At 46.2% G+C, this 22,522-nt stretch overlaps 1 protein-coding gene across 1 annotated transcript; it reads right to left on the bottom strand.

Annotated features, from left to right (window-relative positions):
- Nucleotides 1-3,116: 3,116 nt before the first annotated feature.
- On the bottom strand, nt 3,117-9,023 carry LOC120520874 (UDP-GlcNAc:betaGal beta-1,3-N-acetylglucosaminyltransferase-like protein 1). The gene is made up of 4 exons (XM_039742881.1): nt 6,771-9,023; nt 6,374-6,442; nt 5,154-5,228; nt 3,117-3,568 (listed from the first exon to the last, which is right to left on the bottom strand). Exons 1-4 carry the CDS (start codon nt 6,945-6,947, stop codon nt 3,488-3,490), a joined length of 402 nt encoding a protein of 133 aa, XP_039598815.1. The 5' UTR covers nt 6,948-9,023; the 3' UTR covers nt 3,117-3,487.
- Between the last annotated feature and the right edge of the window lie 13,499 nt (nt 9,024-22,522).

Here is a 22,522-nt window from a genome sequence, read left to right as displayed (position 1 = left end):
TACAGGTAGACAGACCACTCTCTCAAGTTGGCATGGGTATTGGCAGCAATGCCAGACTGTTTGCTCCTGTTCCTTTCTTTTACAGAAACCAGTGTCCTAGTCGGAGATGGAGTCCGACCCACAAGCCCCTTGTGCTGGTGCTGCTGCTGCTGCCCGCTGTACCGTGATGGCGACTGTTTTTTTTTTTTTTCTTCTTCTTCTTTTAATGTAATGCCTTTGATTTCAAATTAAATGGTTGTACTCACCTGGAGCAGGTATGGCAGTGCCGTCCTTCAGATGTTGTGCTGCAGTTTCTGCCCCCTTGGACCTCTGAAGAGCTCAAGCTTGGCAGTGACACGAAGTCGGTGGTCTCAAATCACCGTCTGCTCTCAGGTGGTGGCACAGGACTGCGTGGCCAACACAGGAAGATGCCCTTGATGGACACTGAGTAAGTGGCATGTACCCCCAGAGAGCTGTCGGGTCAGAGGTCAAGAGGGCACTGTGCCCATCATGGCCCCAGTTAGCAGTCGGCGCATGTCTGGAGGTTTAACGTCATCACGAAGAAGATCTTCAGTGTAGTCCGAGCTTTATGTTGCGAGTCGAAGATTTTAAAGACCCTTTACACACAATGAGCAACCAGGCAGTGCCAGGCAGTTTGGGCACAAATGACTGTAAAGAAACTCAAAACTTATCTGGTGGATTTTAAAAAAGAAAAAAAAATTGGGAACAAGCTGCTGCGCTGCGGGGGTCGTTGACTTAACGTGTCCTCACACCGTTCAAGCTGCCGTTGGGCTCCACACACACACTCATACAAACGGGGTAATACTAAGAGTGGCAGTATGACCGATTCCAGTCCAATGTATTTCTATATACGTTTCAGAGTGAAACTTGCATTTTTTTTTTATTTGTGGAAAATACTGCTGAGCGATGCAATTTTAATAGAATTAAAACACCGAAACCCTCGTCGAGGCTCCGCTTCTCAAATAGATTCGGCTGCAGGTGTTTGCCTCACTTGAACCGACAAAAATCCCAGCTTCGCTCACCGAGACGGCACAAGACACGGACCACCGGAGTTCTGCAGTCACGTGACTTACAAAGGAGAAACTATGAGAAGGGTGTGGCTACCCGTGAGCCAGAGGACCCCCAATCAGTGACATGTAATGCAAAGGCCCCTAAATGTCATCAGCTGTGTCACTGTGATTGGCTCGTGAGCGGCGTGGCACGGTGCTCTGGAGGTCTACACCTCGACTCCGCTGTGCTTTCTCTCGCTCGCTGCCAAACAAACGTAAACAGCTGATGTGCCCGTCGTCCTTTCCTGTTTGCACTCAACTTGCCAATCAGATTGAATTGCACAGCATTCTGGGTAATTTGTTTGGGTTGCAGACTCTCCTACTGTCCTCCGTGCACATCCAAGTCCATTGGCAAAGTTGTAAGGCGACAATACACAGACACAAAAATCGCACTTGTGTTTTATGTTTAAACGTTTTTCACTAATTTTTCAAATCCCAATAAGTCTGCTTTCTCAAACTCCATACTGGAAGAACAAGTTCATTCGGAAGTCCTGATCACCTGACTACACACACGCCATATAAACGTCCCCCTACCTCTGTTAGCCTACCCCCTCACGCGGCTTGACATCAAACCTCCAGCAGGGGTCACTGCAGCTCAACCTCTCGCCACTGAGCTCCTGTTTCTCCCCGTTGAACCCACGTGTGGCCGCCTGGCACTCCTGGATGTGCCGTTACTTCTTGTGAACGTCGCATGTCTGCCCACATTCATGTACAGTGAAAGAAAGTCTAAAAAATGACCTTTACGCTAGAATAAATATATTTGAAGTGATGAACATAACTGTGACAAGGGTGCTGTAAAGTCATTTAGTTTTTCTTTTTTCTTTTCAAATACACATACACAATGAAGTGCAGTCCAACAGGTGGAGTAATTGCAGTGCACATGCATGTGGCGCATTTCACCTTGGCTCGGTTTTATCAGATTAAAATTAAGAACGTCAACCAAACACTCAAATGCTTTTCACTGCAGTAGGCAACGTGTGCGTCCATTTAAAGTGAAACACAAAGGCGTCCACAGATCTCGTGTCGTAACCAAGCCGCAGCAGACCACTGCATTTCAATTCAAGACCAGCTGATGGCAAAGACAGCGATGTCAGAATTTGAGTCACAATCCGACGTGGCATAAAGCGGTGGGCTCATACACTGAGGTGTAAACTCGTGGGCAGCTCTAACCTAACTAGACAAACGGCCTAGCGCTCCAGCCTGGGATTAACGCGAGGCAGGAAAGGCTCAGGCCAAAAACACGTTAACTAAGGGGAGATGGCCAGCCAGTTGGCCCCCATCTCAACCTGAATAATCCCAACTGTAGCACTGCAGACGTCAGCGGTTCTCAGTTTAAATCTCGTAGTGCCAGTCACACCTCTTGTCCGTTATCTACAATCCTTTTTTACATTCTTGTGTTTTTTTTTTCATTTCTCTGTAATAAGGTAGCCAGTTTATCTTTAAGTACATTTTGTATCAAGTTGGTGTTTCGGGGTCCTGCTCAAACTGCATTCTGACCTGCGTGGTTCCCTAAGTGTGAAGCTTTGCCCCCTAATTACTTGTACTGATTCGGGTGATCTCGCCCATTAACTGCTTTTCTGTACCCGCTGGCCCAGTGGCTCCCTCTTATTCTGCTCAAGTGTTAAATTTTTGAATTTTGTGCTCTTGTTGTTTCAATTGACGTTTTGTTGAACAAGAAATGGTTTGGCTGAACTTGAACTTAACCCTTAGAGAAAAGTGAACCATCTTACTTATTGGGGTCACCTCCTATATGGTGCCTTTGATGTGAAGCCCGAGTACAGGCTGAGCCAACAGTGGGATTTGAACCCGGGACTTTCAGGCTTATGGTGCGGCTCATTAATCACAGCGCCACTTATGCTCACGTCAGACAGGTGCGGCCCACAAGCCTGGCCAGTCATCTCTAGAAGTGGTCTGTGATCGAGTGGACTGTTATGAGGAGTGGCCCAATTGTGACAATTTCAAATTGTTATATGAAGTCAATGAGGAGTACCATGAGGCTGAGGTGCACAGTATCCCACCAAAACAACTAACGTTACTATTAAATAACAGAAAACTGGCACTGTGTTATACAGTATGTAACAAATCCAACAAAAGCCATTTAATTAACCTAAACACAGAGATGACACGAGTGACACCAAATGACAATGACAAACAGAACAGGAACAACACAAGTGACAGAAGTAAAATAAAATCTCCTTGGTGGTCTGTTCATAAAGAGCCTTACATATGCCAATGAGCTGGTGGGCATCTACCTCAACATTGTGGAGGACACTGCTGCTGGAACACCAGACAGAGGGGGGTCTCCAGGTCAGCCCAATGGGAGACCCTGAGCAGTGGTTCATGAAGCATGGCTCTGTGCCCGCCAGTCTTCCCAGACTGCTGCTGGGTCTGTGATGCCGCATGGCTCTCCTCTCCACTGTTCTTCACTGCCGGGGATCTCAGCTGAAGTGGAAGTAGTCACGCCCTTCCTCCAAGTTCAGGGAGTGCAGGTTCTCCTCCAAAACTCCACCTGTCATGTCCTGCAAAAAACAGAGACCTGGGTGTGTCAGATGGCACCGTAAGACAAAGCAGAAGCAAAGCCTCCAGATAATGAGCTCACTTGGCATGAAGAACATGAAGAACCAGTAAGCGAGCAACACACAAGGCACAGAGTGAATCACAGCCCGGGCCTGAGCTGAATGCGTGCCAGAGGCCGTAAATCCATCAGCCTCCTCTAATTCCTGTCGCCAAACCCCAGTGCCACCCCCTCCAAGGTTTCCTCATCGTTTTCAAGCATTAAACAAAAATTCTGCATCCTCAAGGAGAATCTCCAACAATTAGAAGCTGAGGTGGCACCTCATCCTGACAATCTTTCACATCATATGCACACTTTTAACTTCTTACTCTTTATCCGTCCATTTGTTTGCACCTGCTTTCTCCAATTCAGAGAGACGTGAGGCGCCAAGCAGGAACCAGCCTTGCCCAGGATGCAAGTTCATTGCAGGATCCTTGGCACAAATGGAGGGTCAGTTTGCTGTTGCACATTAATTTCCTCTGGATGGAGGGTAAAAAGAGAGAACGGGCAAACTCCTCACACCCAGCCTGTGGACTCAAACCCAGTGGAAGGCAGGACTCCTAACCACTGCATCACCATAATAATGCAAAATGACAAACTCCTTAAATATATATAATATAGCGATTTACATTGGGGGGGCACTGGGTGCACCACCACCACCAACAATGTGTAGCAGCCACCTGTGCCCTCACCACACATCAGCTATAAAATGGTGATGGGTGAGGGAGAGAGAGAGCCAATCAGAGACAGGAGATGAAGAGGGGACCAGGATGACCAATACAGTGGGGTACCATACTGTACCTCAGATTAAAGTCTCATTTTTACAGAACACTGTGATCCACGCACAGACACAGGGTATGCACCCCCAGCTGGGCTCCCCAACACTTCTTCCACTGCCACTAAAAACAACTTCGCCCAGACAGTGCCCGGACGAGGAATTCAATTCCAGGTGGCAGGAACCGCAAGACCGACATTTTGGGAGTGGCACTTCTTGTTTCAAGATCACTAAGCCTCCAGTTGTGCGATGCCAGGCTACTTTGAGGTTGGAGTTCAAAGTCCCTGCTGGCAGCACCACAGAAAGACATGGTCAGCATTAACTGGTTCAGTTAAAGGGTCCCTTCTCTTCCCATGCTTTAAAGCACGGGGGCAAAATCCCCACAGTAATATTACACCAAGTGTCTCTGCTGAGATGGCGCCCCCTGGTAGCTACTCCTCGAGATAGCAGCAGCAGGAATCAAAGTTGGGGTCTCTAGATTACATAACTTTCTTTGATCCAGTGGGGTCTCTAACCCAGCCATTACACCAAGTGAACAAGCAGTAAGATTGAGCCCCCACAATACAGTACAAGTATAAGGGGGCCGAGAGTTGAGGAGGAGAAACGGCTGTGGCAGAAAGGGACAATCAGCAGAAGGACAGAAGACGCGGACGACACCACAACATACAAAGAAACGTGCCAGGGACACTCAAAAGGGTGCAAGTGACAAATGGGGTCATCAGCGCCGTGGCTTATCTGAGCCCACCTTTTATCCCAGGACTGCCACTTCACTTACCAGCTTAACGCACACGATGTAAGGAGGGCTGCTGTCTTTAAAATGCCGGACAGGAATCCTGGGCTTTGGTCTCTCCTAGGGAGCAAAATCCAAAAAGGACACATCACTGAATGACAAGACTCTTTATGTCACAAGTAGAGACCCTCGGTCAAATATCCAAATCGAACAGTGGGCACAACAAGCTGCTATGGGAAATGCAGACGGACCCCCAGACGATGGAATAGGGAGTTCAGTTTCTTCAGAAGGACAATTAGCGCACATGAATGAATGTACAGGGCGTGGACTGTAGGGGGCATCGCGTATCATCGTCGAACCCAACTGAAAGACGAAAGAAACAAAAGCAGACGAACAGTCAAAGCCTGAAGGTCGAAACTAACAAAGACCCTAAGCCTTTCTGGCGTGTCACCCATCAAGCAAGGGTCCTTCTCAACTCCCAAGACCCCCGTATACTGAATAAAGGGGCTTTATAAGCCTGGATCCAGATACCCCTTACAGCGGCCAGCACGTACCCCCGAGGAGCTCCCCTTAAGCCGATGTCGCAATACGTGATGTTTTTGCGTGGGACATGTCAGACTTGCAATTGTTGATCTCGTCACCACATGGTGTCAAACTGCATGACTGAAGATGGTAGCCCATGTCACATTCACGGACTGAGCACTCTTTCAAGCCCCTTTCTCTGATAGCCAATAGGGTCCTGCCTGATGGAGCCAGCGAAGTATGAAGGGTTAACGAACGTGTGGTGGGTTCAGCAGTGACCTCTGCCCTTTCTTTCCATCCTCTTATGGTCTGTGAAATACGAGACATCAGACAGACGAGCTTCAAACCCAGACTGTCTGTCCTGTCCTTTACCCCTGTGAATCTGATCCCCCGTGCCATTAACAAGGGTAACAAGTCTATTGTGACCGGTCTTGACTTTCACAAGGGGGTCACCTCAGTCCCCACTAACAGGACGTGTCTGCAGCTTATTCAGTGTTTGGTAACCAGAGATGTCCCACCGGTTTCTTGGCACACGCCAGCTGGCAGTCTGAATGGCGTTGTGTGCTGATGTGCTTTTTATATAACAGGCTGTCATTGAATTTCCTGAGGGGCAGAAGGCAGTTAAAAAATAAATAAAAGTGTATATGGAGGTCATGCTGTTGATAAAAGTGGTGACAGCACAGCCCACTGGCAATATGGCTACCTCTGCATTTGCACAGGACAGGCGATGCCCGCTTACTGACCTCCGACTCCTCGTAAGTGTAGTAGCCCTTTTTTATCTTGTTCTCATCAACGTCACAAAAAGCGGTGATCTAAAAAATAAAATAAAAAGAACATCTCATTAGCATGAGCTCCTTTGTCTCCAAGCTCCTTCATATTCTGTCACAACATCAGGCTGAGGCAGGAAGCTGTGAAGATGCCCCACCACACCAGGCTCAAGTCTGCAGAGTGAGGTTCAAATGGCCGACCCACCGTCCCACACCTTGAGTGAGAGCACAAACCTTCATCCATTTACTTAAAATGAGGGCCAGCTGAATGTCCCACTGTCCCCTTTTATTAAAAAAAAAGTGTCTCCACCCCCAGCCCCATAATTCACCACACAGAATGCCCTTCAAGATGCTTTCATGTTACAAGGCCTACCTTTTTCTGATTGGCTGGAGACAGGCTGCGGTACAGCTTACGGCCCTGCTTCCCAGCATTCCAGATGGTGCAGGTGGTCCACTTGGTCAAAACCCGCTCTTGAAGGAATGTGACCCGGTGGTTCCAGATGGTATCCCTGAAGACAAGAGGGGCAGTCTCAGCGTGATGGCACCACATGTCAGACCCCGCACTGGGGGGCCGTGAAGCTCCACCAACGGTCACAGCGGATTTAATAAACTTTACACTCGTGTGTGTGTCTGACCTGCTTTATCAGGGGTAGTTCTTCCATATCCTATATATTATTTATTTTTTACATTTTAATATCTTATTCTTAGGTTTCATTTCTTGTTTCCATGATTTTGCTGCACCTTTCATATTTCTTGGGCTCAGTCAGGAGGAACCCGGACAAAGTTCTCGGAGAGATCTGTAGCAAAGTAGGGTGAAGTTCTGACTTACTGAACCAAAATGGTGTTACCTTAAGGTTACTTAAAAAATGCCACCCCACCCTGGCACGTGAGGACCCCACTCCCAATCCACCTCTGAAATGCTGCCCCTACTTAACCTTCCATCCTCCAAACCTCTGCATGTTCCGATGGCACTCGGAGAAGAGGAGGCCTGGAGCACCAAATGTGAGACACAAAAGTGCTGAGTGCAGGAGTCGAGCGTTAATTAAAAACACATCGGCGATGTGGAAAGCCCCCGATTTCAGAAAGAATTTCCTTCCACGTTCTCTTTGCATGAAATTGCCCAGGCAGCTGCAGAAAATGAAAGGCTGAAGAAAGGTCAGAAGATTTCAAACCACGGAGATAGAAAAATAGAAGAAAAAAAAACGGAAGACCCGCTTGTGTGCAACTCTGATCAGAAATCGGTCAGAGCGCCACCACTAAAATAACGTCGTGGCAGCTGCCAGCAAGGAGCACATGTCATGATTTGGGGGGGAGAGCTCTGCTCAGACCCCAAAGAAATCAGGAAATGTCTCCGGCTGTAATTCTCAAACTACATTTCGAGAAGGTCCAGTGAGTCAGTCCAATGACTGTGCCCAGCACCCCCCTTGCTCTTTTGTTAAAGACGGCTCGGCAGATTCAGCACTTGGTGAAGCGGCACACCCAAGTTGTCACACGAGACTCTGTCATCATCTCACTTTATAACACCGATCCAGAAGGTGCCCTCTGATGAAAAGTCCACCTCCAGCATCTCCATCAGCAACACCTTGACATACCGCTCAGCACTGACCATCCGGAGTGTGCGGATTAATAAAATGACAGCAGGGAGGTTGACCTTTTAGCAATAAGAAACGATCCAAAGCTGTGGAATGATCTGCCTCTCCAGTCTCAGGCTGAAGCTTTCATCGGCCAAACCTGAGCGGCTGTGTAGATCGGCTGCAGCCCCCCTGCGACTTGGACTTGGTGTTCTTGGGTTTGGGGTGCCTGGGCTACGTGGAGCTCATGGCTTCTGTGACTTCTATAATCCTGCAGATGTCACTATTTTCGGCACAATCGGAGGGAAGCCTCAGAAGTTTCATGGGACTTTGTCCGCCCATCACTGCCTTAACGTTCTCATTACATCATAGAAGTGACCGAGACAAGGGTGAAGGCCTCCGCAAGGAGAAGAACTGAGAACTTTCATGAAATGGTCCTGGTAGAAGCACAGACACCTGCCTTGTGCTACAGACTGCAGCCGCGGGGAGGGGGGGTAGAAGGAGCTGGGTGGGCCACTGCACCACACACGTGCCGTTACCCGAGGCACACATCACTGGAGAAGTGGCCTGATTGGAGGTCAGACTCCACACTTCCAACAGTTGTTGTTCAGTGACTGTTGATCTCCCTCAGTTACCCCCATAATGTGAGGTACTCAGCGATTTACCTTAACCCCCCTGATCTGCTTATAAGGCAGCAAAGCCACCCCAATTTTAAATCTGAGAAAAATGAAATAACGTGAGGGGTGCAGCTTGGGTGTCAAGTTTTTGTATGGAATTCATTCTGAGATCAAACGTGAGAAGGTGAGTGATAAGCTGAAGAACTCGAGGGGCCTCCTGAATGTGGAGGCCGAATTCATCTGACGTCACCAATATGTTTGCTTGTAAGTTACGATTTTGTTGGAAAGAAACTCTGCAAGATGCCAGGTTCAGAGCCAAGACTCTCCGACTCACGAGTGTGTATCCATTAAGGTGGAATCTTCTAGTGCAGGGGTCCTCAGTCACAGTCCTGGAGGGCCGCAGTGGCTGCCAGGTTTTTGTTCTAACCGGTTGCTTAATTAGAAAGCAATTCTTTCCAATCATTTAATTCCATGGCCTGTTTGTGCTTTAACCCTGCTATGTCAGCTCATTCTCATATCCTCGATGTTCTTCCTATTTTTAAGGACATCATCCAAATGATTTGAAGGCCAAAATGGAGGAGGAATTCTCAGTCCTTGACTTTTTCCTCTTCACTTTCCTTCCAAGTACTGAATTAAACTCAACAGTGCCTGATAAATACACACAGGTAGGTGTAAATGGTAGCCAGCTAAACGGAGAAATGCTGGCCTCTTTTGTCATTTGCATGTTTTTATTAATTAGGAGCAATTAAAAAACAAAAACACAGCTGTTTAAGACTCAATTAAGCGATAAGGGGTCAAAATCTTAACAAGCGAGACCACTAAAGTAAAGCAGGAGTGTCACTTGAGCAATAAGGCTTCTTATTAAGCAACTGGGGTGAAACAAAAACCTGCAGCCCTTCAGGACGGTGATGAAGGACCCCTCTTCTAGCGTGTGCTCCAATAACCAAAGGCGGACCGGAGGAGAAAAGAACTGGTGATGTGTGGGGTCTCAGTACTGGACCAGCACGTGTAATTCCACCACCCTTTAGATCGAGACCCCTGTGCTCATGTGTGATCTGAAGCCACCTTACCTTTCAGGTCCAGGCTAAGGCCGCACTGAGGAATCTGGCGGCAGCAACAACAAGACGCACTTCCTTTGAAACAGCTTGGTACACAGAGAGAAGGAATTCTGCAGCAAGACCCCAGATGCCGAGCATACTTGGATGTGGAGCGACAGAAAGAGAAACAAGCAGTAGGGCTCACCCGCGCGCGCCGAGGCTCTCCCCGTTCTTGTGCTGGGGGCTCCTTTTATTTTGTGGCCTCAACCAGCAATTCTGTCACTTGTTTTTATTATGTAAATAAGGAAAAAAAAACGTTAAAAATCAACAACCAGACAAGATAAAAAGCTAGCAAACCGCTTGGTACAACAAAAACTCTGAATTTCTCTTCCTCATAGAAGGTGACATAAAGGCGGCCACAGACATTCACAGAACACAAGTTCAAGACAGGGTGCCGCTGTACACCCACCTGAGCCTTCTGTCTGGCCACGTGTATCCCCTTTATAGCGACAGTCGATCCTTTAAACACGAATTACGCACCACCTCGAGATGGATCCACCGACATGCCCATGACCTCAGTTTACGCCGCTCGGTCTGCACAGCCACCAGCACCTTGCTGAAGACACAAAGAACAACAACAACTCCTCTGGCTTTTCTAACAATGAAGTGGTATGAAGAAGGTGAGCCTAATAAAGTAGGCACAGACCCTATAAATGCCAATCACAGTTGTGTTCCTGGTCTATGCCACAGTACATTTCAACTTTGTTTAGCAGTGCCTGGCATCTGGTTAACTGGACAGCATCTACCGTCACAGCTCGAGTCGTTTACGGAGCGGTGGGCAGAGTCAATACACCACAAGACACTCGGGCAAACTCAAATATGTCGCTGCCCACGAGACCTCAGATAAATCTACCAAAAACCTGCATGACTCCTGACCACCCTCAGCGGAGCGCACTGCTTCAGTACGGTGGGCATCAGACCAGGCCAGCGGGCACCAGTCATCTGTACAGAGCTTTATGAGAGTCCGACTCGTTATTCACAAAGTGTAGACAGACGCCTTTATGTGGAAACAGGACCACATCAGGTGAGCGGAGCTGCGCTTTCTGTTAAATAAAGTGACGTTCCGCATTTTAAAAAGTCTTCACCTCTTGGGTTTTCACAGTGAATTGAATTGGATTTTTTTTGACACTGATCAACTGACAAAGACCCTTGAATGTTGTGATAGACGGCCGGGGACCTCGCCCCACCGGGAGACCTGGAGAAGCAGGGGACCAGGAGAGGGGCAATTCCTTCCCCAGGACACAAGAGCGCAGCACCCCCCGGATTGCATGGGGGCCATGGAGTTTAGACGCTCAACCCTGTGGCAACCTATGGAAACTGCCAGGGGGTGCCTGGATGGTTCTGGAGCCATGGGATGCAGCACTTCTGCCACACCAGGAAGAGCTGCAGGAAGGTCATCAGGGAGCACCTGGAGCACATCCGGGCTCAATATAAAAGGGGCTGCCGCCTCAGTCCATTCAAGGAGCCGGAGTCGGGAGGCAGAGGACAGAGCTTGGGAGAGAGGAGTGGAGGCGGCAATAAAGAAAGAGAGAAGAAGAAAGGAAAGAAAAGGACTGAGTTATTGTTATAGTTGATTGGTGCTGTGTGAGGCGCTGTAAAGGAGAAAATTCCTGGTGTCTGTCTGTTCACAATGTCAAAGCGAAAATGGGTGTCTACAAAGTAGTCTAAATTACCTATAAACAGAAAGGACAAAATAACCGACCAGACAAGATTTCACTCCTTCAATGTGACACATCACTGGTTTCAGAAGCCCCATCGCAGTTAAGTCAGCCGTGGAAAAAAAAACAGAAAGAGTACGGCAGGGCCGGAGATCCGACAGGGCAGGCCATCCACTAAGCCTGTTGTCACTTCGACATCAAAAAAATCTTCATATCTGCTCATCAGTGTCAAAAAGGCCAAATTCAGTCCACTGTGGCTTCACACAGTCTGACAAGAAGATGTGGAAACCTACGGGGCCGAAGACTTTTTAAAGGCACTTTACATTCTTGTTTATCACGGCAACGAAGAGTGAAGACACGCTGCATGTTGTTTGGGTATGTAAGCAAGAATTTCACTGTACACTATGAACATGGCAGCACTAACATTAGTATTAATCATTCAGAATAACACGGAAGATGTCTGGAAATAAATACTGGACTTGAGTGCAAAAAGGGAATGTGGACAAGGCTAACACCCCGAGTCCATTATTAAACTGATTTTCCCTCCCACTTCCACCTTCTACCAATAACCAGTAAACCAAACCAAACCCAAACCAAAAAACACACCACCATCCCAACTACGTCACCAACTGGGATGGCCAGTGACGAGTCCAACAAGTGAGGAGGCTACACACAGGAAACGCCGTGGGAATACAAGGAGTCGGCTCTCCATGGTCAAACAAAGCAGGCTACTTCAGTAGTTCATTGATTAGTTTGTTAATCGTAAGCTCGTTTTTAGTTAGTTGGTTGGTTACTTTGCCAGTTTGGTGCTGTGTTACTTCGGTGGGTAGTTTGCTAGTTTTTTCAGTACTTCGCTAGTTAAGTTTGTTCAAATGAACGGACATTCTTTGTTTCTTTCCATCCATCCACCCATTCCTTCACAATGCTCATTTCCTTTCAGGGTCTTGGTATACAGCAGTTAGCCCACTCTCCCGGTGTGTACAGGGTCTTACCCTCTAATATCCCCAGTGATGTGCAGGTCAGACCAAATGGTTTCAGACTGTCCCAGTGTGGGCGTCCCGTCCGGGGTGTCCCGCCTTGTGCACGGCTCCGCCCAGCTAGATACATGTGACCCTGAACTGGTGGGGTGGACGGGATTCCCTTCACTTCCCTTCACTTGAACTCGTTTCCACCGGCTGGCTCTGGTGAATTGCTCATTGTTGCTTGGAGAGCTTCAGCATCCCAGTCTGAAAAAGAGACGACTTCCAGACAAGTTCTTTCCTACCCGCTGCAACCAAAAGGGAAGCAGAGGACTGGATCCAGCAGACCACAGGGTAGCTTGTGTGCACCAGCCCATTAAGACTGGTATGCCCACCCCAAACCGACCCCCCCCACCATTACTGTACTGCTTGCTTTCCTTGATCTTGCATTCCAAATGAAAGGAATACCAACAGAGTCTGCTTTTGATCAATGACTGACACTTCTGAAGGAGGAACGACGGCCCGACTCTGCACAAAGTATGAGGAGCATGCGAGACAACAAGAAACGCAGTCAACGTGACCCCAGTGGAGGGGAGCAGATGGGCTGATCCGCCACCAGCTTACAGACGCCATTTACTTCTTTTTGACATTACACCCCACCCTGCTTCATCTCCACTGAGCAGTCCACATGCAACTCATTTGAAAGTTAATTTTAGAAGACCAGTTTCCCCAGTCCGATGAAAAATCATCTCCAGAGCAGATTCCCATTAAAGGAAAACCATCATGAAATCAAACTGAGCAAGCTTAGCCAACTGCTCCGCTAAGCGTTGGTGAAGGTGGCACTCACAGAAATGGCAGGACCACCTGTGAAAACACAAAGGGGGCAGTGGTGAGATGTGGCGGACTTTAATTTTAGATTAAACTTTGCTGTCCGGTGGCAAAACTTCAGTCAGCTGGGCCATCAAATTGTTCAAACAAAACTCTCCACGTCTCTGCTTCTGAGAAGCACAAAACTCATTTCAGGAGCTGACTTATGGCGACACCAAGCAGGGTTCCATTATGAGCCAACACAGCCGAGCCGCAGCTTCTCACATGCTGATAAAATCTTACGGCACAAAGGAGGCAGCAGCAGCTTCAGCTTTTCTCAGAACTCCAACTGCTGACATCTCGACTGACAAAACAGGATGCTCTGGACAGCAACGGAGGTCCTGCATGCGTCATGTCCCACACGTGGTCGCAGAAGATGAAGAGGTGTGACAGGACACACTCAGACCTGCTGGATCTAAATGAAGCTCACAGGAGGCTGGACCCTGTCTGAGGAGCACCAAGTGTGGGGCAGGGACCTGCCTGGGGTGGGCCGCCAGTCCACTGGAAGTCTACTCGGCACACAACTACAGCCACGGGGGGCAGGGGAATGACACGGGATGCTATGGAGCTGCCAGCTGAATGGATCAGAACATCAGTGGTGATGTGGGAGAAAAATAATGGAGCATCCGAAATAAACACGGGGAGAACATGCAAACTCCATATTGAATATGAGAAGCATTATTACAGTGGGTGTCACGGTGGCGCAGTGGGTAGTGCTGCTGCCTCGCAGTAAGGAGACCTGGGTGTGTTTCCCGGGTTCTCCCCGTGTCTGAGTGGGTTCCCTCCCACAGTCCAAAGACATGCAGGTTAGGTGGATTGGCGATCCTAAATTGTCCTGTGTGTGTGCACCCTGCGGTGGGCTGGCGCCCTGCCCAGGGTTTGTTTCCTGCCATGCACCCTCTGTTGGCTGGGACTGGCTCCAGCAGACCCTCGTGACCCTGTAGTTAAGATACAGCAGGTTGGATAATGGATGGATGGATCATTACAGTGGACACCAGTCAACCCAGGAGAGGGGTGCCAGTCCATCACTAGGCTCACCCATCCAAAACCAACTTGAAAGTGCCACTAAGCCTAACCTGCACATCTTTGTGGGCATGAGAGGACAACTGGAGGAAAGCCAAAACAGATCCAGAGCAAGAAACATGCAAACTCTACACGATGATGGCTGAACAGGTGACCTGAACTTAGGAGATTCAGGTAGTGGCACTTACCAATGTCACTAACTGCCACTGCCGTGTACTGTTCCAGTTCCAAGAAGGCCAAGTGTCCCTTCATCTAATGACTGCAGATCAGTGGCACTTAATGTCCCAGTTTCCACTCTGTAAACCCAGATGATGAGGAAGTGTATGTACCTTGTGACATTTTAATACTCACAACCCCATAGCTGCTCACTTTTGGGTTGTTACCTAGAAATCTGGTAGTGGCAGCTCCACAAAATGGTGGCATCCATGAAAAGAAAAATGGTGCTGGAAAGGACGGCAAAATAATTCAACCGAATGAAATAAATTCCAATTAGGGAAACTGTTGAGGACTGGAGTCTGCATATTCATAACCCTAAAATGAATCTGAAAAGGCACACCCAAATACCACAAGAATGTCAAATAAAATTACAAAGGAACATTATAACCACCAGGGGAACTTTGGAAGGAACAAACCTCCCTCAGTATGTTTCACGCAAGGACTGCTCTATCCATGCCTTTAAATGTAAACCTGGGGCACAACCAGGCAGATGTGACCACATCTTAGTGGTACTACAAGCCCGTTATGAGACGACAGCAATGCTCTTTTTATTATCCAGGCCTGACGTTCATGTGTGTGTTTGTGGACTGTAATATTTATGTCTTTCTTTTTTGAGCTTCTGTAAAGTTTTAATTTTCCACATGGGGACAAAACAGGTTTGATCTCATCTACAGAACTTCTGGTGGCGGAGAAGGAGTTGGGAACGACATTCAGTTACACAAAAATGCATACGGAAGGAATGCCTCTGATAACCTGGAATCAATGGGGTCGGAAGAAGGCCAAGAGGTTTGGAGTGATTGCAAGGTCACCAATGAAGAGAACACGAGGGCAGGAATCAAAATGGCACAAGAAGGGGATCTGCACTCTGACTAATGCAATTCTGGTTCAAGGTGATAGAGACTATGGTGAGGTCACTACTGAAGAATCCCTTTCCTGAGACTGTATGGCTGAGTCAATTACAAGCATTGAGTTCTACCTCTCAGCTAAACAGACCTTTACTTCTGGACACCTGTCATGGAGCTTTCCAGCATGACAGCGAGCGTCTCTCAGCCTTGATATACTTGTGCCAAGGCAGCGGCGATCCAGTTCACTGTGCCATTTGTGTCTGATGAGGAATTGCTGAGGATGTTTATTTCCTCCCTTTCTGGTGGTTATCGTATCTGAGGCAGAGTGGCTGGCATGTGAACTCAAGACACAGCAATTTACTGCTTGGCTAAATGGAAACCCCCATCATTTGGTGGTCGACATGGCCACTTAACAGTGACACAGATTATACAACAATCTTCCTCAGGTTCACTGTGTGAGCCCCACCAGTTCCAGGATGAAAAGGAGTATAGCAAGTATAAGCTACCCAATGATTACAGAAGAGCAATCAGAGAATAATAAACAAACCTTTCTGGGCAACACTCATCCTGTGGACCTCAGTCTTCTTTCTATTAGCTGTCCTTGGAGTCTGACCAACCTAAAGAGCATGGAGTGCTACTGTCCTGTGGGGCCCACCATGAGCTCATGTAAGAGATTACCAGACAACGCTGATTATTTCATTTATCTAGGGGATTGCTTCATCCTTTCCACAAAGGCCATTTGCTCTTTTAACTCTGCTGCCAGTGACTCACTGCTTCGCCAAGTCTTTATAAGGCCAGACTGCACTCTTGTGTTTATTTTTGATAGCATCGCATCTTGGACCACCGCAAAAATGCAAACAAAAGCAGACCCCGTGAACTAGCCACTCCTTGGGAGACGTTCTCTGATGTCCATCCAAAGTCTGATGCCTCACCCAGCACCAGAGGTATCTTTAAGAATAGTGAGCCGCCTGCCAACAACTGGACACCTCATGGAAGCTCACTGGCCGCCGCCGGCTGTTCTAAAACTGAACGTGCTTGCTTGTTTGCTCAGTGGACACGATGGCCTCTGAAATATCACACAGATCATTAGTACTTGGATCTGAAGCACCGTCATGCCTATTTGTCTTTTCTTTGACTTAGACGTCAGACTGGAGGGGTCTTTAAGTGGCCAGGCCAGTGTGGTTACATTTCCAGCACTCCTACAGTATCTTTTAACAACAGAAAATTTTAAGACACAACTAAATGAGAGGGATTCAGAAATCCAAGACATCATCTGTACCTGGAATGAAGGGCATGTCTGACTCTCTTAGGCAAAGGGAACTGTTTAGCCTGGAATGTAAAAGGCAGCGTGATCCTAACAGAGGCCTTCAGAATTTAAAGACAATAACAATTTCCGCCATAACTCACTCTCATAACAAAGGACGCCTAGTGGAGACTCAGGGGAATGAACTTAAAGGATAACGTTACTGTAGGTATTTTTCAAGTTGGAAGTTATTTTTTCCATAAACATGGTATATATGTTTTTGCCATGCAGAATTGTGTTCTAAAGTTAACGGTTTTCTACAAGTTTTTTACAAAATACATTGCCCGTCTTGGTGTTATATAATGGAAACTATGGGACACTCTGCACCACCAGAAAACAAAAGCCTAAAAGCTTACCAAATATGTCCACTTCTAAGCAGCAACAGTTTTGAGATAAGAAAACATGTCCCACGATTCTACGCATGACAGCAAAAGGGATCGGGAAATAAACATTTTATCCTTCATTCCTGGTACACTCTTTCTCGAGGTACAAATACATTTTCTGTTCTCTTGTGTGGCAGCAGTGGGCTTCGTGGGATGGTTTTTCATATAAATACGGAGTCAATCAACACGATAACCAAGCACGGGGTGGAAACAGTTTAGTGTGATTTTGTCTTTTGAGAGGAAATTGCGCTACCTGGGGGATGAAAAGCTATTGTGGGAAAAGACCGAGGTGTCACAAACAAAGAACTGGTCTTCTTTTAAAATGGCGGAATCTCCTATTATTGGTATCTTTTTTGTTCAAGAATTTCACATATCAGCTATTTTACTCATGACTTCTAATATAAAATGCCAGAGTAGGGGCCGTATTTTTAAAAATATGTAGTACACAGTTTCATGTGGCAAAAGTATATATTACATGCTTGTGAAGTAATAATAATAAGTTGTATTTATAGAGCTTGCTTTACATACAGACAAAAAAAATTACACAGAAGATAAAAGTTCGTAGATGAGGAAGGTTTTCAGTTGAGATTTAAAGTTGGAAAAAGAGGAGCAATCTCAGTCAGACTGCTTTCATGCACACAAACCATCCCTACAACCTGAGAACGGCTGAGTCACTGGGAATGTCACAGGAGAGATAATGGAGATATGGCCTGAACAGAACTGCTGCTTGCCGGATTTTATCATCATCCCGTTATTCTGCAACCTCTAGAGAATGGAGTGCGTGAAAATCAAAAATGGGCAGCTGGAACCCCAACCTCTGGTACTAACAATCTTATCACAACCATAGTCGCTCAGACCTTGTGTATGGTCAAATGGCGACTAATCTCGTGACCGAGATCTACTGATGGCCACATAAAGGATGGACTGTACACTAGCCGATGGTCACTTCGTGATTCACAGACTTGAAATCCTTTTCAAATGATACTAAAAAAAATGTTAAATTCCTTAACAAAAGAATAAAACCATTGAAAAAACATAAAGAACACAGACATAAAAATAAACAAACGATTTGCTGAGGAGAAGGGGAGAAGCTTAGCGATGAAATGGGATGCAGACGGGGAGGCCGAAGCATCAGAAAGGTCTGCCTCCCACACGGCTCAGCGGCTCGAGCCCTTCAGCTGCGTCTCATCTGTAGGCAAAGCCAAAGTCTGCCTGGCTCCTTGCAAGACATTCACAAATACAGAATGTGTTATTATAACATCCGCTAGTCTAAAAATGTCCTGAATGTCTAATCTCTGCATTATTGTTAGAAGTTCATGACTCTCAAAAGGCAGCCGGGCAGGACAAAGCTTAGAAAAACGGGACCTCAAGGATTATTTGTGTTTCAAGTTGCATATTTTAGGCAGCGACAGGAGACGAGGCTGTGCTAGAAGAGGATGTTATTGTACAGAACGTCTCCTCCTAGGAGTGTTCAAGTACTATGCAGTGTTAGGGAAAAGTAAGTGCACCCCCATGGAAAAGGGGCTTTTGGTTTGTTTCCCCCCCAACGCATTTGAACAGGCAAACAGTAGATCTTCATAAAAACAGGCAGCTACAGATAAAGTGATATACCTGCATTAAAACACAAGGAATTTGTAACTTTTCAACCTTTTATTCAACAAAGATATCAGATGTAGTTGTCTGCTGGGGAAAAAGTAAGTCCACCATTGGCCTCATAAGCTGCTATTGCCCACTTTAGTGGAGACGACTGCCTGCCAGTCTCCAGCATCGACTCTGTGATATTTTAGCCCACTCCTCCATGGAAACCTCCTTCAGTCACAAGATGTTTGTGGGTTGTATTGCATGTCCTGCCAGTTTCAAAATTTAAATGAGATCCAGATCAGGGCTTTGACTTGGCCAGCCCACAACCCCTCCATTAAGTCTTTGTGAGCCAATCCTTGGTGAATTTGCTAGTGTGCTTCAGATCATTACCATGATGGAAGGTCCAGCTTTTGGACAGATGGCCTCACAATCTCCTCAAGCACACTTTTGATATGAAGCAGAATTCACAGCTGAATCAATGACTGCAAGATACTCAGGACCTGAGGCAGCAAACAAACCCCAAACCAGAACATGTCCACCGCTGTGCTTCACAGTTTCTATGTATGTCTCCTCCTGAAATACCACTAAAAAGGTCTACTATTCCTGTGGCCAAATGACTCTATCTTTGAATCATCTGTCCAGAGTACATTGCTGCTGAAGGCCTGGGGCCTCATGTTTGAACGGTGCGTACGCACAGAAATGTTGCGTAAGAACTTTTCCACGTTCAAATCGCGATGTATAAAACCTACACTTGGCGTAAAGCCACGCACTTTTCCACGGTACCTCATGCCTTGTCGTACGCAAGTTCTCCGCTCGGTTTTGCAGACTGGCGGCACCCAGCGTCAAAGCAGTGCTACTGTTCCTGTGTGGTAACTCTTTTATTTTCCTGACGCGGCTTTATAAATACACTGAAACTAACCGCATATTGTTTATTAGTGTAACGCATCTGATTGTAATTAACTTGTAACAATATAATGGTCCAGGGAATAGCCATAGTATTCTAAATACCAGAACTGCTTTAGCGTTGTTACTCTCACTGCACCTTCTTCTTCTTTCAGCTGCTCCCGTTACAAGTTGCCACAGCGGATCATCTTTTTCCATATTACTCTCACTGCACCACTCGGAGTATTTATATCACTGTATCTGAGTGGGAATCACAGCAGCAGCTGATCGGAAAGAGAATTATCAGTATACAGCTTCAAACACACGCTGTCTCAGCCATGATAAAACGTTTCAAAGCCTTTCCTGTACGGACCTCGCGGTTCAGAAACAGTTTCATCCTAAGAACTTTAAACGCACTCAATCAAGTGCACCTTGTAGAACTGTTTGTACTTATAAGTACAATCACCACACTGTAAACTTGCACTACAGTTATAATATCACACAACCTGAGCCACTTTATAAAGCGCGTATTTACATATGATGACGATATCATTTTTAAGGTGAAATGCAGCAAAATATGTTTATTATATTATAAAGATAAAACTTCATTTAAATAATCGATATTCTTCACTGGGAAATGTCGCGAATGATAGAATAATTAAACATGTACTATGAAGATATTTCAATGTTCCTTAAACGTTTTGAAGAATCGGTGCTCCCCAATTCTGATTGGATATTTGGGGAAAGAAAAGCAAGGACTGCAGTGGCGGCTCCGCCAATATATATTGAATATAAAACAGAAAGAGAAAACAACAACACAACTAAAAACACAGTGACAAATTTCGGCAAAAGTTAAATGCTTGTGTCATGAGCACGAGACGGCTATGCAGTGTCTGCAACAGACGTGGCCACCCACCGTGCATAAGCTACCTTACTGACATTGGCGGGCGAAGGAGCCACCGATTCTTCCTCTGCCCAGTGCCACCACAAGCCTAGAGCCGCCCCTGAGTACTGCTGCAATAAATTATTTCATCGAAGTGAAACATGTTTAATAACGTGCTTTAGCTCCTATCATCATGAAAATGACATCACGTATACATCTCAGTATTTTAGTTATTCAGAGAGCTGTAATATCACGAATGTCATGGATTCTGTGTCCAGTCGGAGGAAGAGAGCCGGTTTAAGAAGCACGTAGTGATTCACACACACAGAGCACATAGAAGATCACATACAAAACAAAGCATTTAATGTGCTACTTTAATTACGATGTGATTTGAGAAACTGGTTAATAAACGATTTTAAGATGAAGTTTATGATGTTCTACTTTAATGACAAAATAAACTACGTGATTAAAGTGGAAATGTCGAGATTGAAGTTGACATTTCGTGCTTTTTCCCCACCGTGTGCCTTTTTTCTCTGTACCCTAATAAACTTTCATATGACACTCAGACAGTGGGCTTACAACTCGGCTTTTCACGGCGACTTTGATATGTGACTTCTTTTTTAATTCCGGCACTGTGCAATTTTGTGAACGTGAGCTTTCAAGTTTCTCCAACACGCTATGTCACTCGATCAACTTCCTTTTGTTGATTATCCCACGGTTTATTTGAACAAATAGTATGTTTTTATTTTGCCTCCACTTGTTATTCGCTGAAATTCTTATATTTTCCCCGTGCTTTTCCCGTTGTCTTTTCACAGAAGGCTGAGTTTAAGGGCGATTTATATTCATTTGCATATTCAAATAGGCGTAATTCTGGGAGGAGTTGGGGCGTTACATAAAGTGCGTGCGAAGCGTTAGTTTTCACGCTGATCGGGATTTATGTAGCGGAAGAACGTGGAAGTTGGAGTACGCACAGATTCCAGCATCTGGATTTTTCTGTGCGTAAGTTCGGCTTTTGTGCTTACGCCATGTTATAGTGTGAGTTCTACACACGGCGTTATACGAGGCCCCTGGTCTTTATCTAGATTTTCAATGGTAATCTCTAGTCTTGCTCTGATGTTCTTTTTGCACAGCAAATATTTTTTTCCTGGCACATCTCACATGCAGGTCACATTTCTACAATATTTCTGATTTAAGATCCGTGAATGTTGACACCAGTTCTGGGGTTCTTGGAGACTTCTTTTAATATCGGATGGTCAGCTCTTGGGATGAATTTGCTGGGCCAGTCAGTCGTGGACAAATTAGCAGTCGTTTGAAATGGGCACCACTGGTAGATAATCTTCCTTACAGTGCAATGACTGTTTTCAAATCATCTGGGCATCTTTTGAAATCCCTTACCAGACTCCAAGGCATCCACAACCTTCTTTCTGAGGGCCTTTGAGAGCTCTATGGATGTTGGCATGATGACACCACATATATGTCAATAGCAAAGAGAACCCCAGACCTTCGGGATCTGCGGTCCACCTGCACACCCTGTAATCCATAGCACCTTATCTGGAACAACTGATTCTAATGTGATTGATTTGAAGTGATGAGACATGTACGGGTGGACTCACTTTTTCTACGAGACAAATCTACATTTCTATTAATTTAGATTATGAGAATGAATGTCAATTTGACGTTAAAGTATGTCACCTTTATCTGCAGGGACTGTTTGCATGAAGAGCTAATGTTTGTCTGTTAAAATATGTTCAGACAGTCAAGAGTTTCCATGGGGTGTGCTTACTTTTTCCACAAGACTGATGTGGCACAGTGGGAATAGACAAATGTAACCAAGGACCTTGCAATACCAAGTGCAATCCGATAAACACCTGCTGCACTTCCTTCCTCCTTGTTTTACACTCTGATTTGTTGTCATAAGTCCACAATACAACAAGATTCTTAACTTGCAAGTCCCCCTCAGATTAGTGACTGTGGCATAACACCCATAGACTGAAAAGACAACAGGATTCGGTGACCCAAAAACGGACAAACATTTCAGCTCTGTGCAGGCAGTTGTCATTGTGATCCTCTATTTCCTGATCATTTAGTCATCCAATTTATTTAGAATAATACAGAGGACTGGAAGATATGGAAAAATATGATCCACGGTGGCAAACCCTAATGGGGAACAAGCCGAAATAAGAAGATGATTGATTTTTGGCACACCTTTTGGCTGTCATTACAAGTTTTGCCCTTTCAGT

This window comes from Polypterus senegalus, unplaced genomic scaffold (genome assembly GCF_016835505.1).
Source record: "Polypterus senegalus isolate Bchr_013 unplaced genomic scaffold, ASM1683550v1 scaffold_700, whole genome shotgun sequence".
Classification (NCBI taxonomy): domain Eukaryota; kingdom Metazoa; phylum Chordata; class Cladistia; order Polypteriformes; family Polypteridae; genus Polypterus; species Polypterus senegalus.
The sequence above is the reverse complement of the archived record's forward strand: the minus strand, read 5'-3'. Positions and strand labels throughout refer to the sequence as shown.

What these genes read in the sequence shown, in the direction of transcription:
- LOC120520874 (XM_039742881.1), bottom strand. Translation starts at nt 6,947, where the DNA reads ATGTGGTGCCATCACGCTGAGACTGCCCCTCTTGTCTTCAGGGATACC. An exon ending in ACACTTACGAGGAGTCGGAG is followed by an intron (nt 5,229 to 6,373) that starts GTCAGTAAGCGG and finishes TTTGCTCCCTAG; the next exon opens with GAGAGACCAAAGCCCAGGAT. An exon ending in ACATCGTGTGCGTTAAGCTG is followed by an intron (nt 3,569 to 5,153) that starts GTAAGTGAAGTG and finishes TGTTTTTTGCAG; the next exon opens with GACATGACAGGTGGAGTTTT.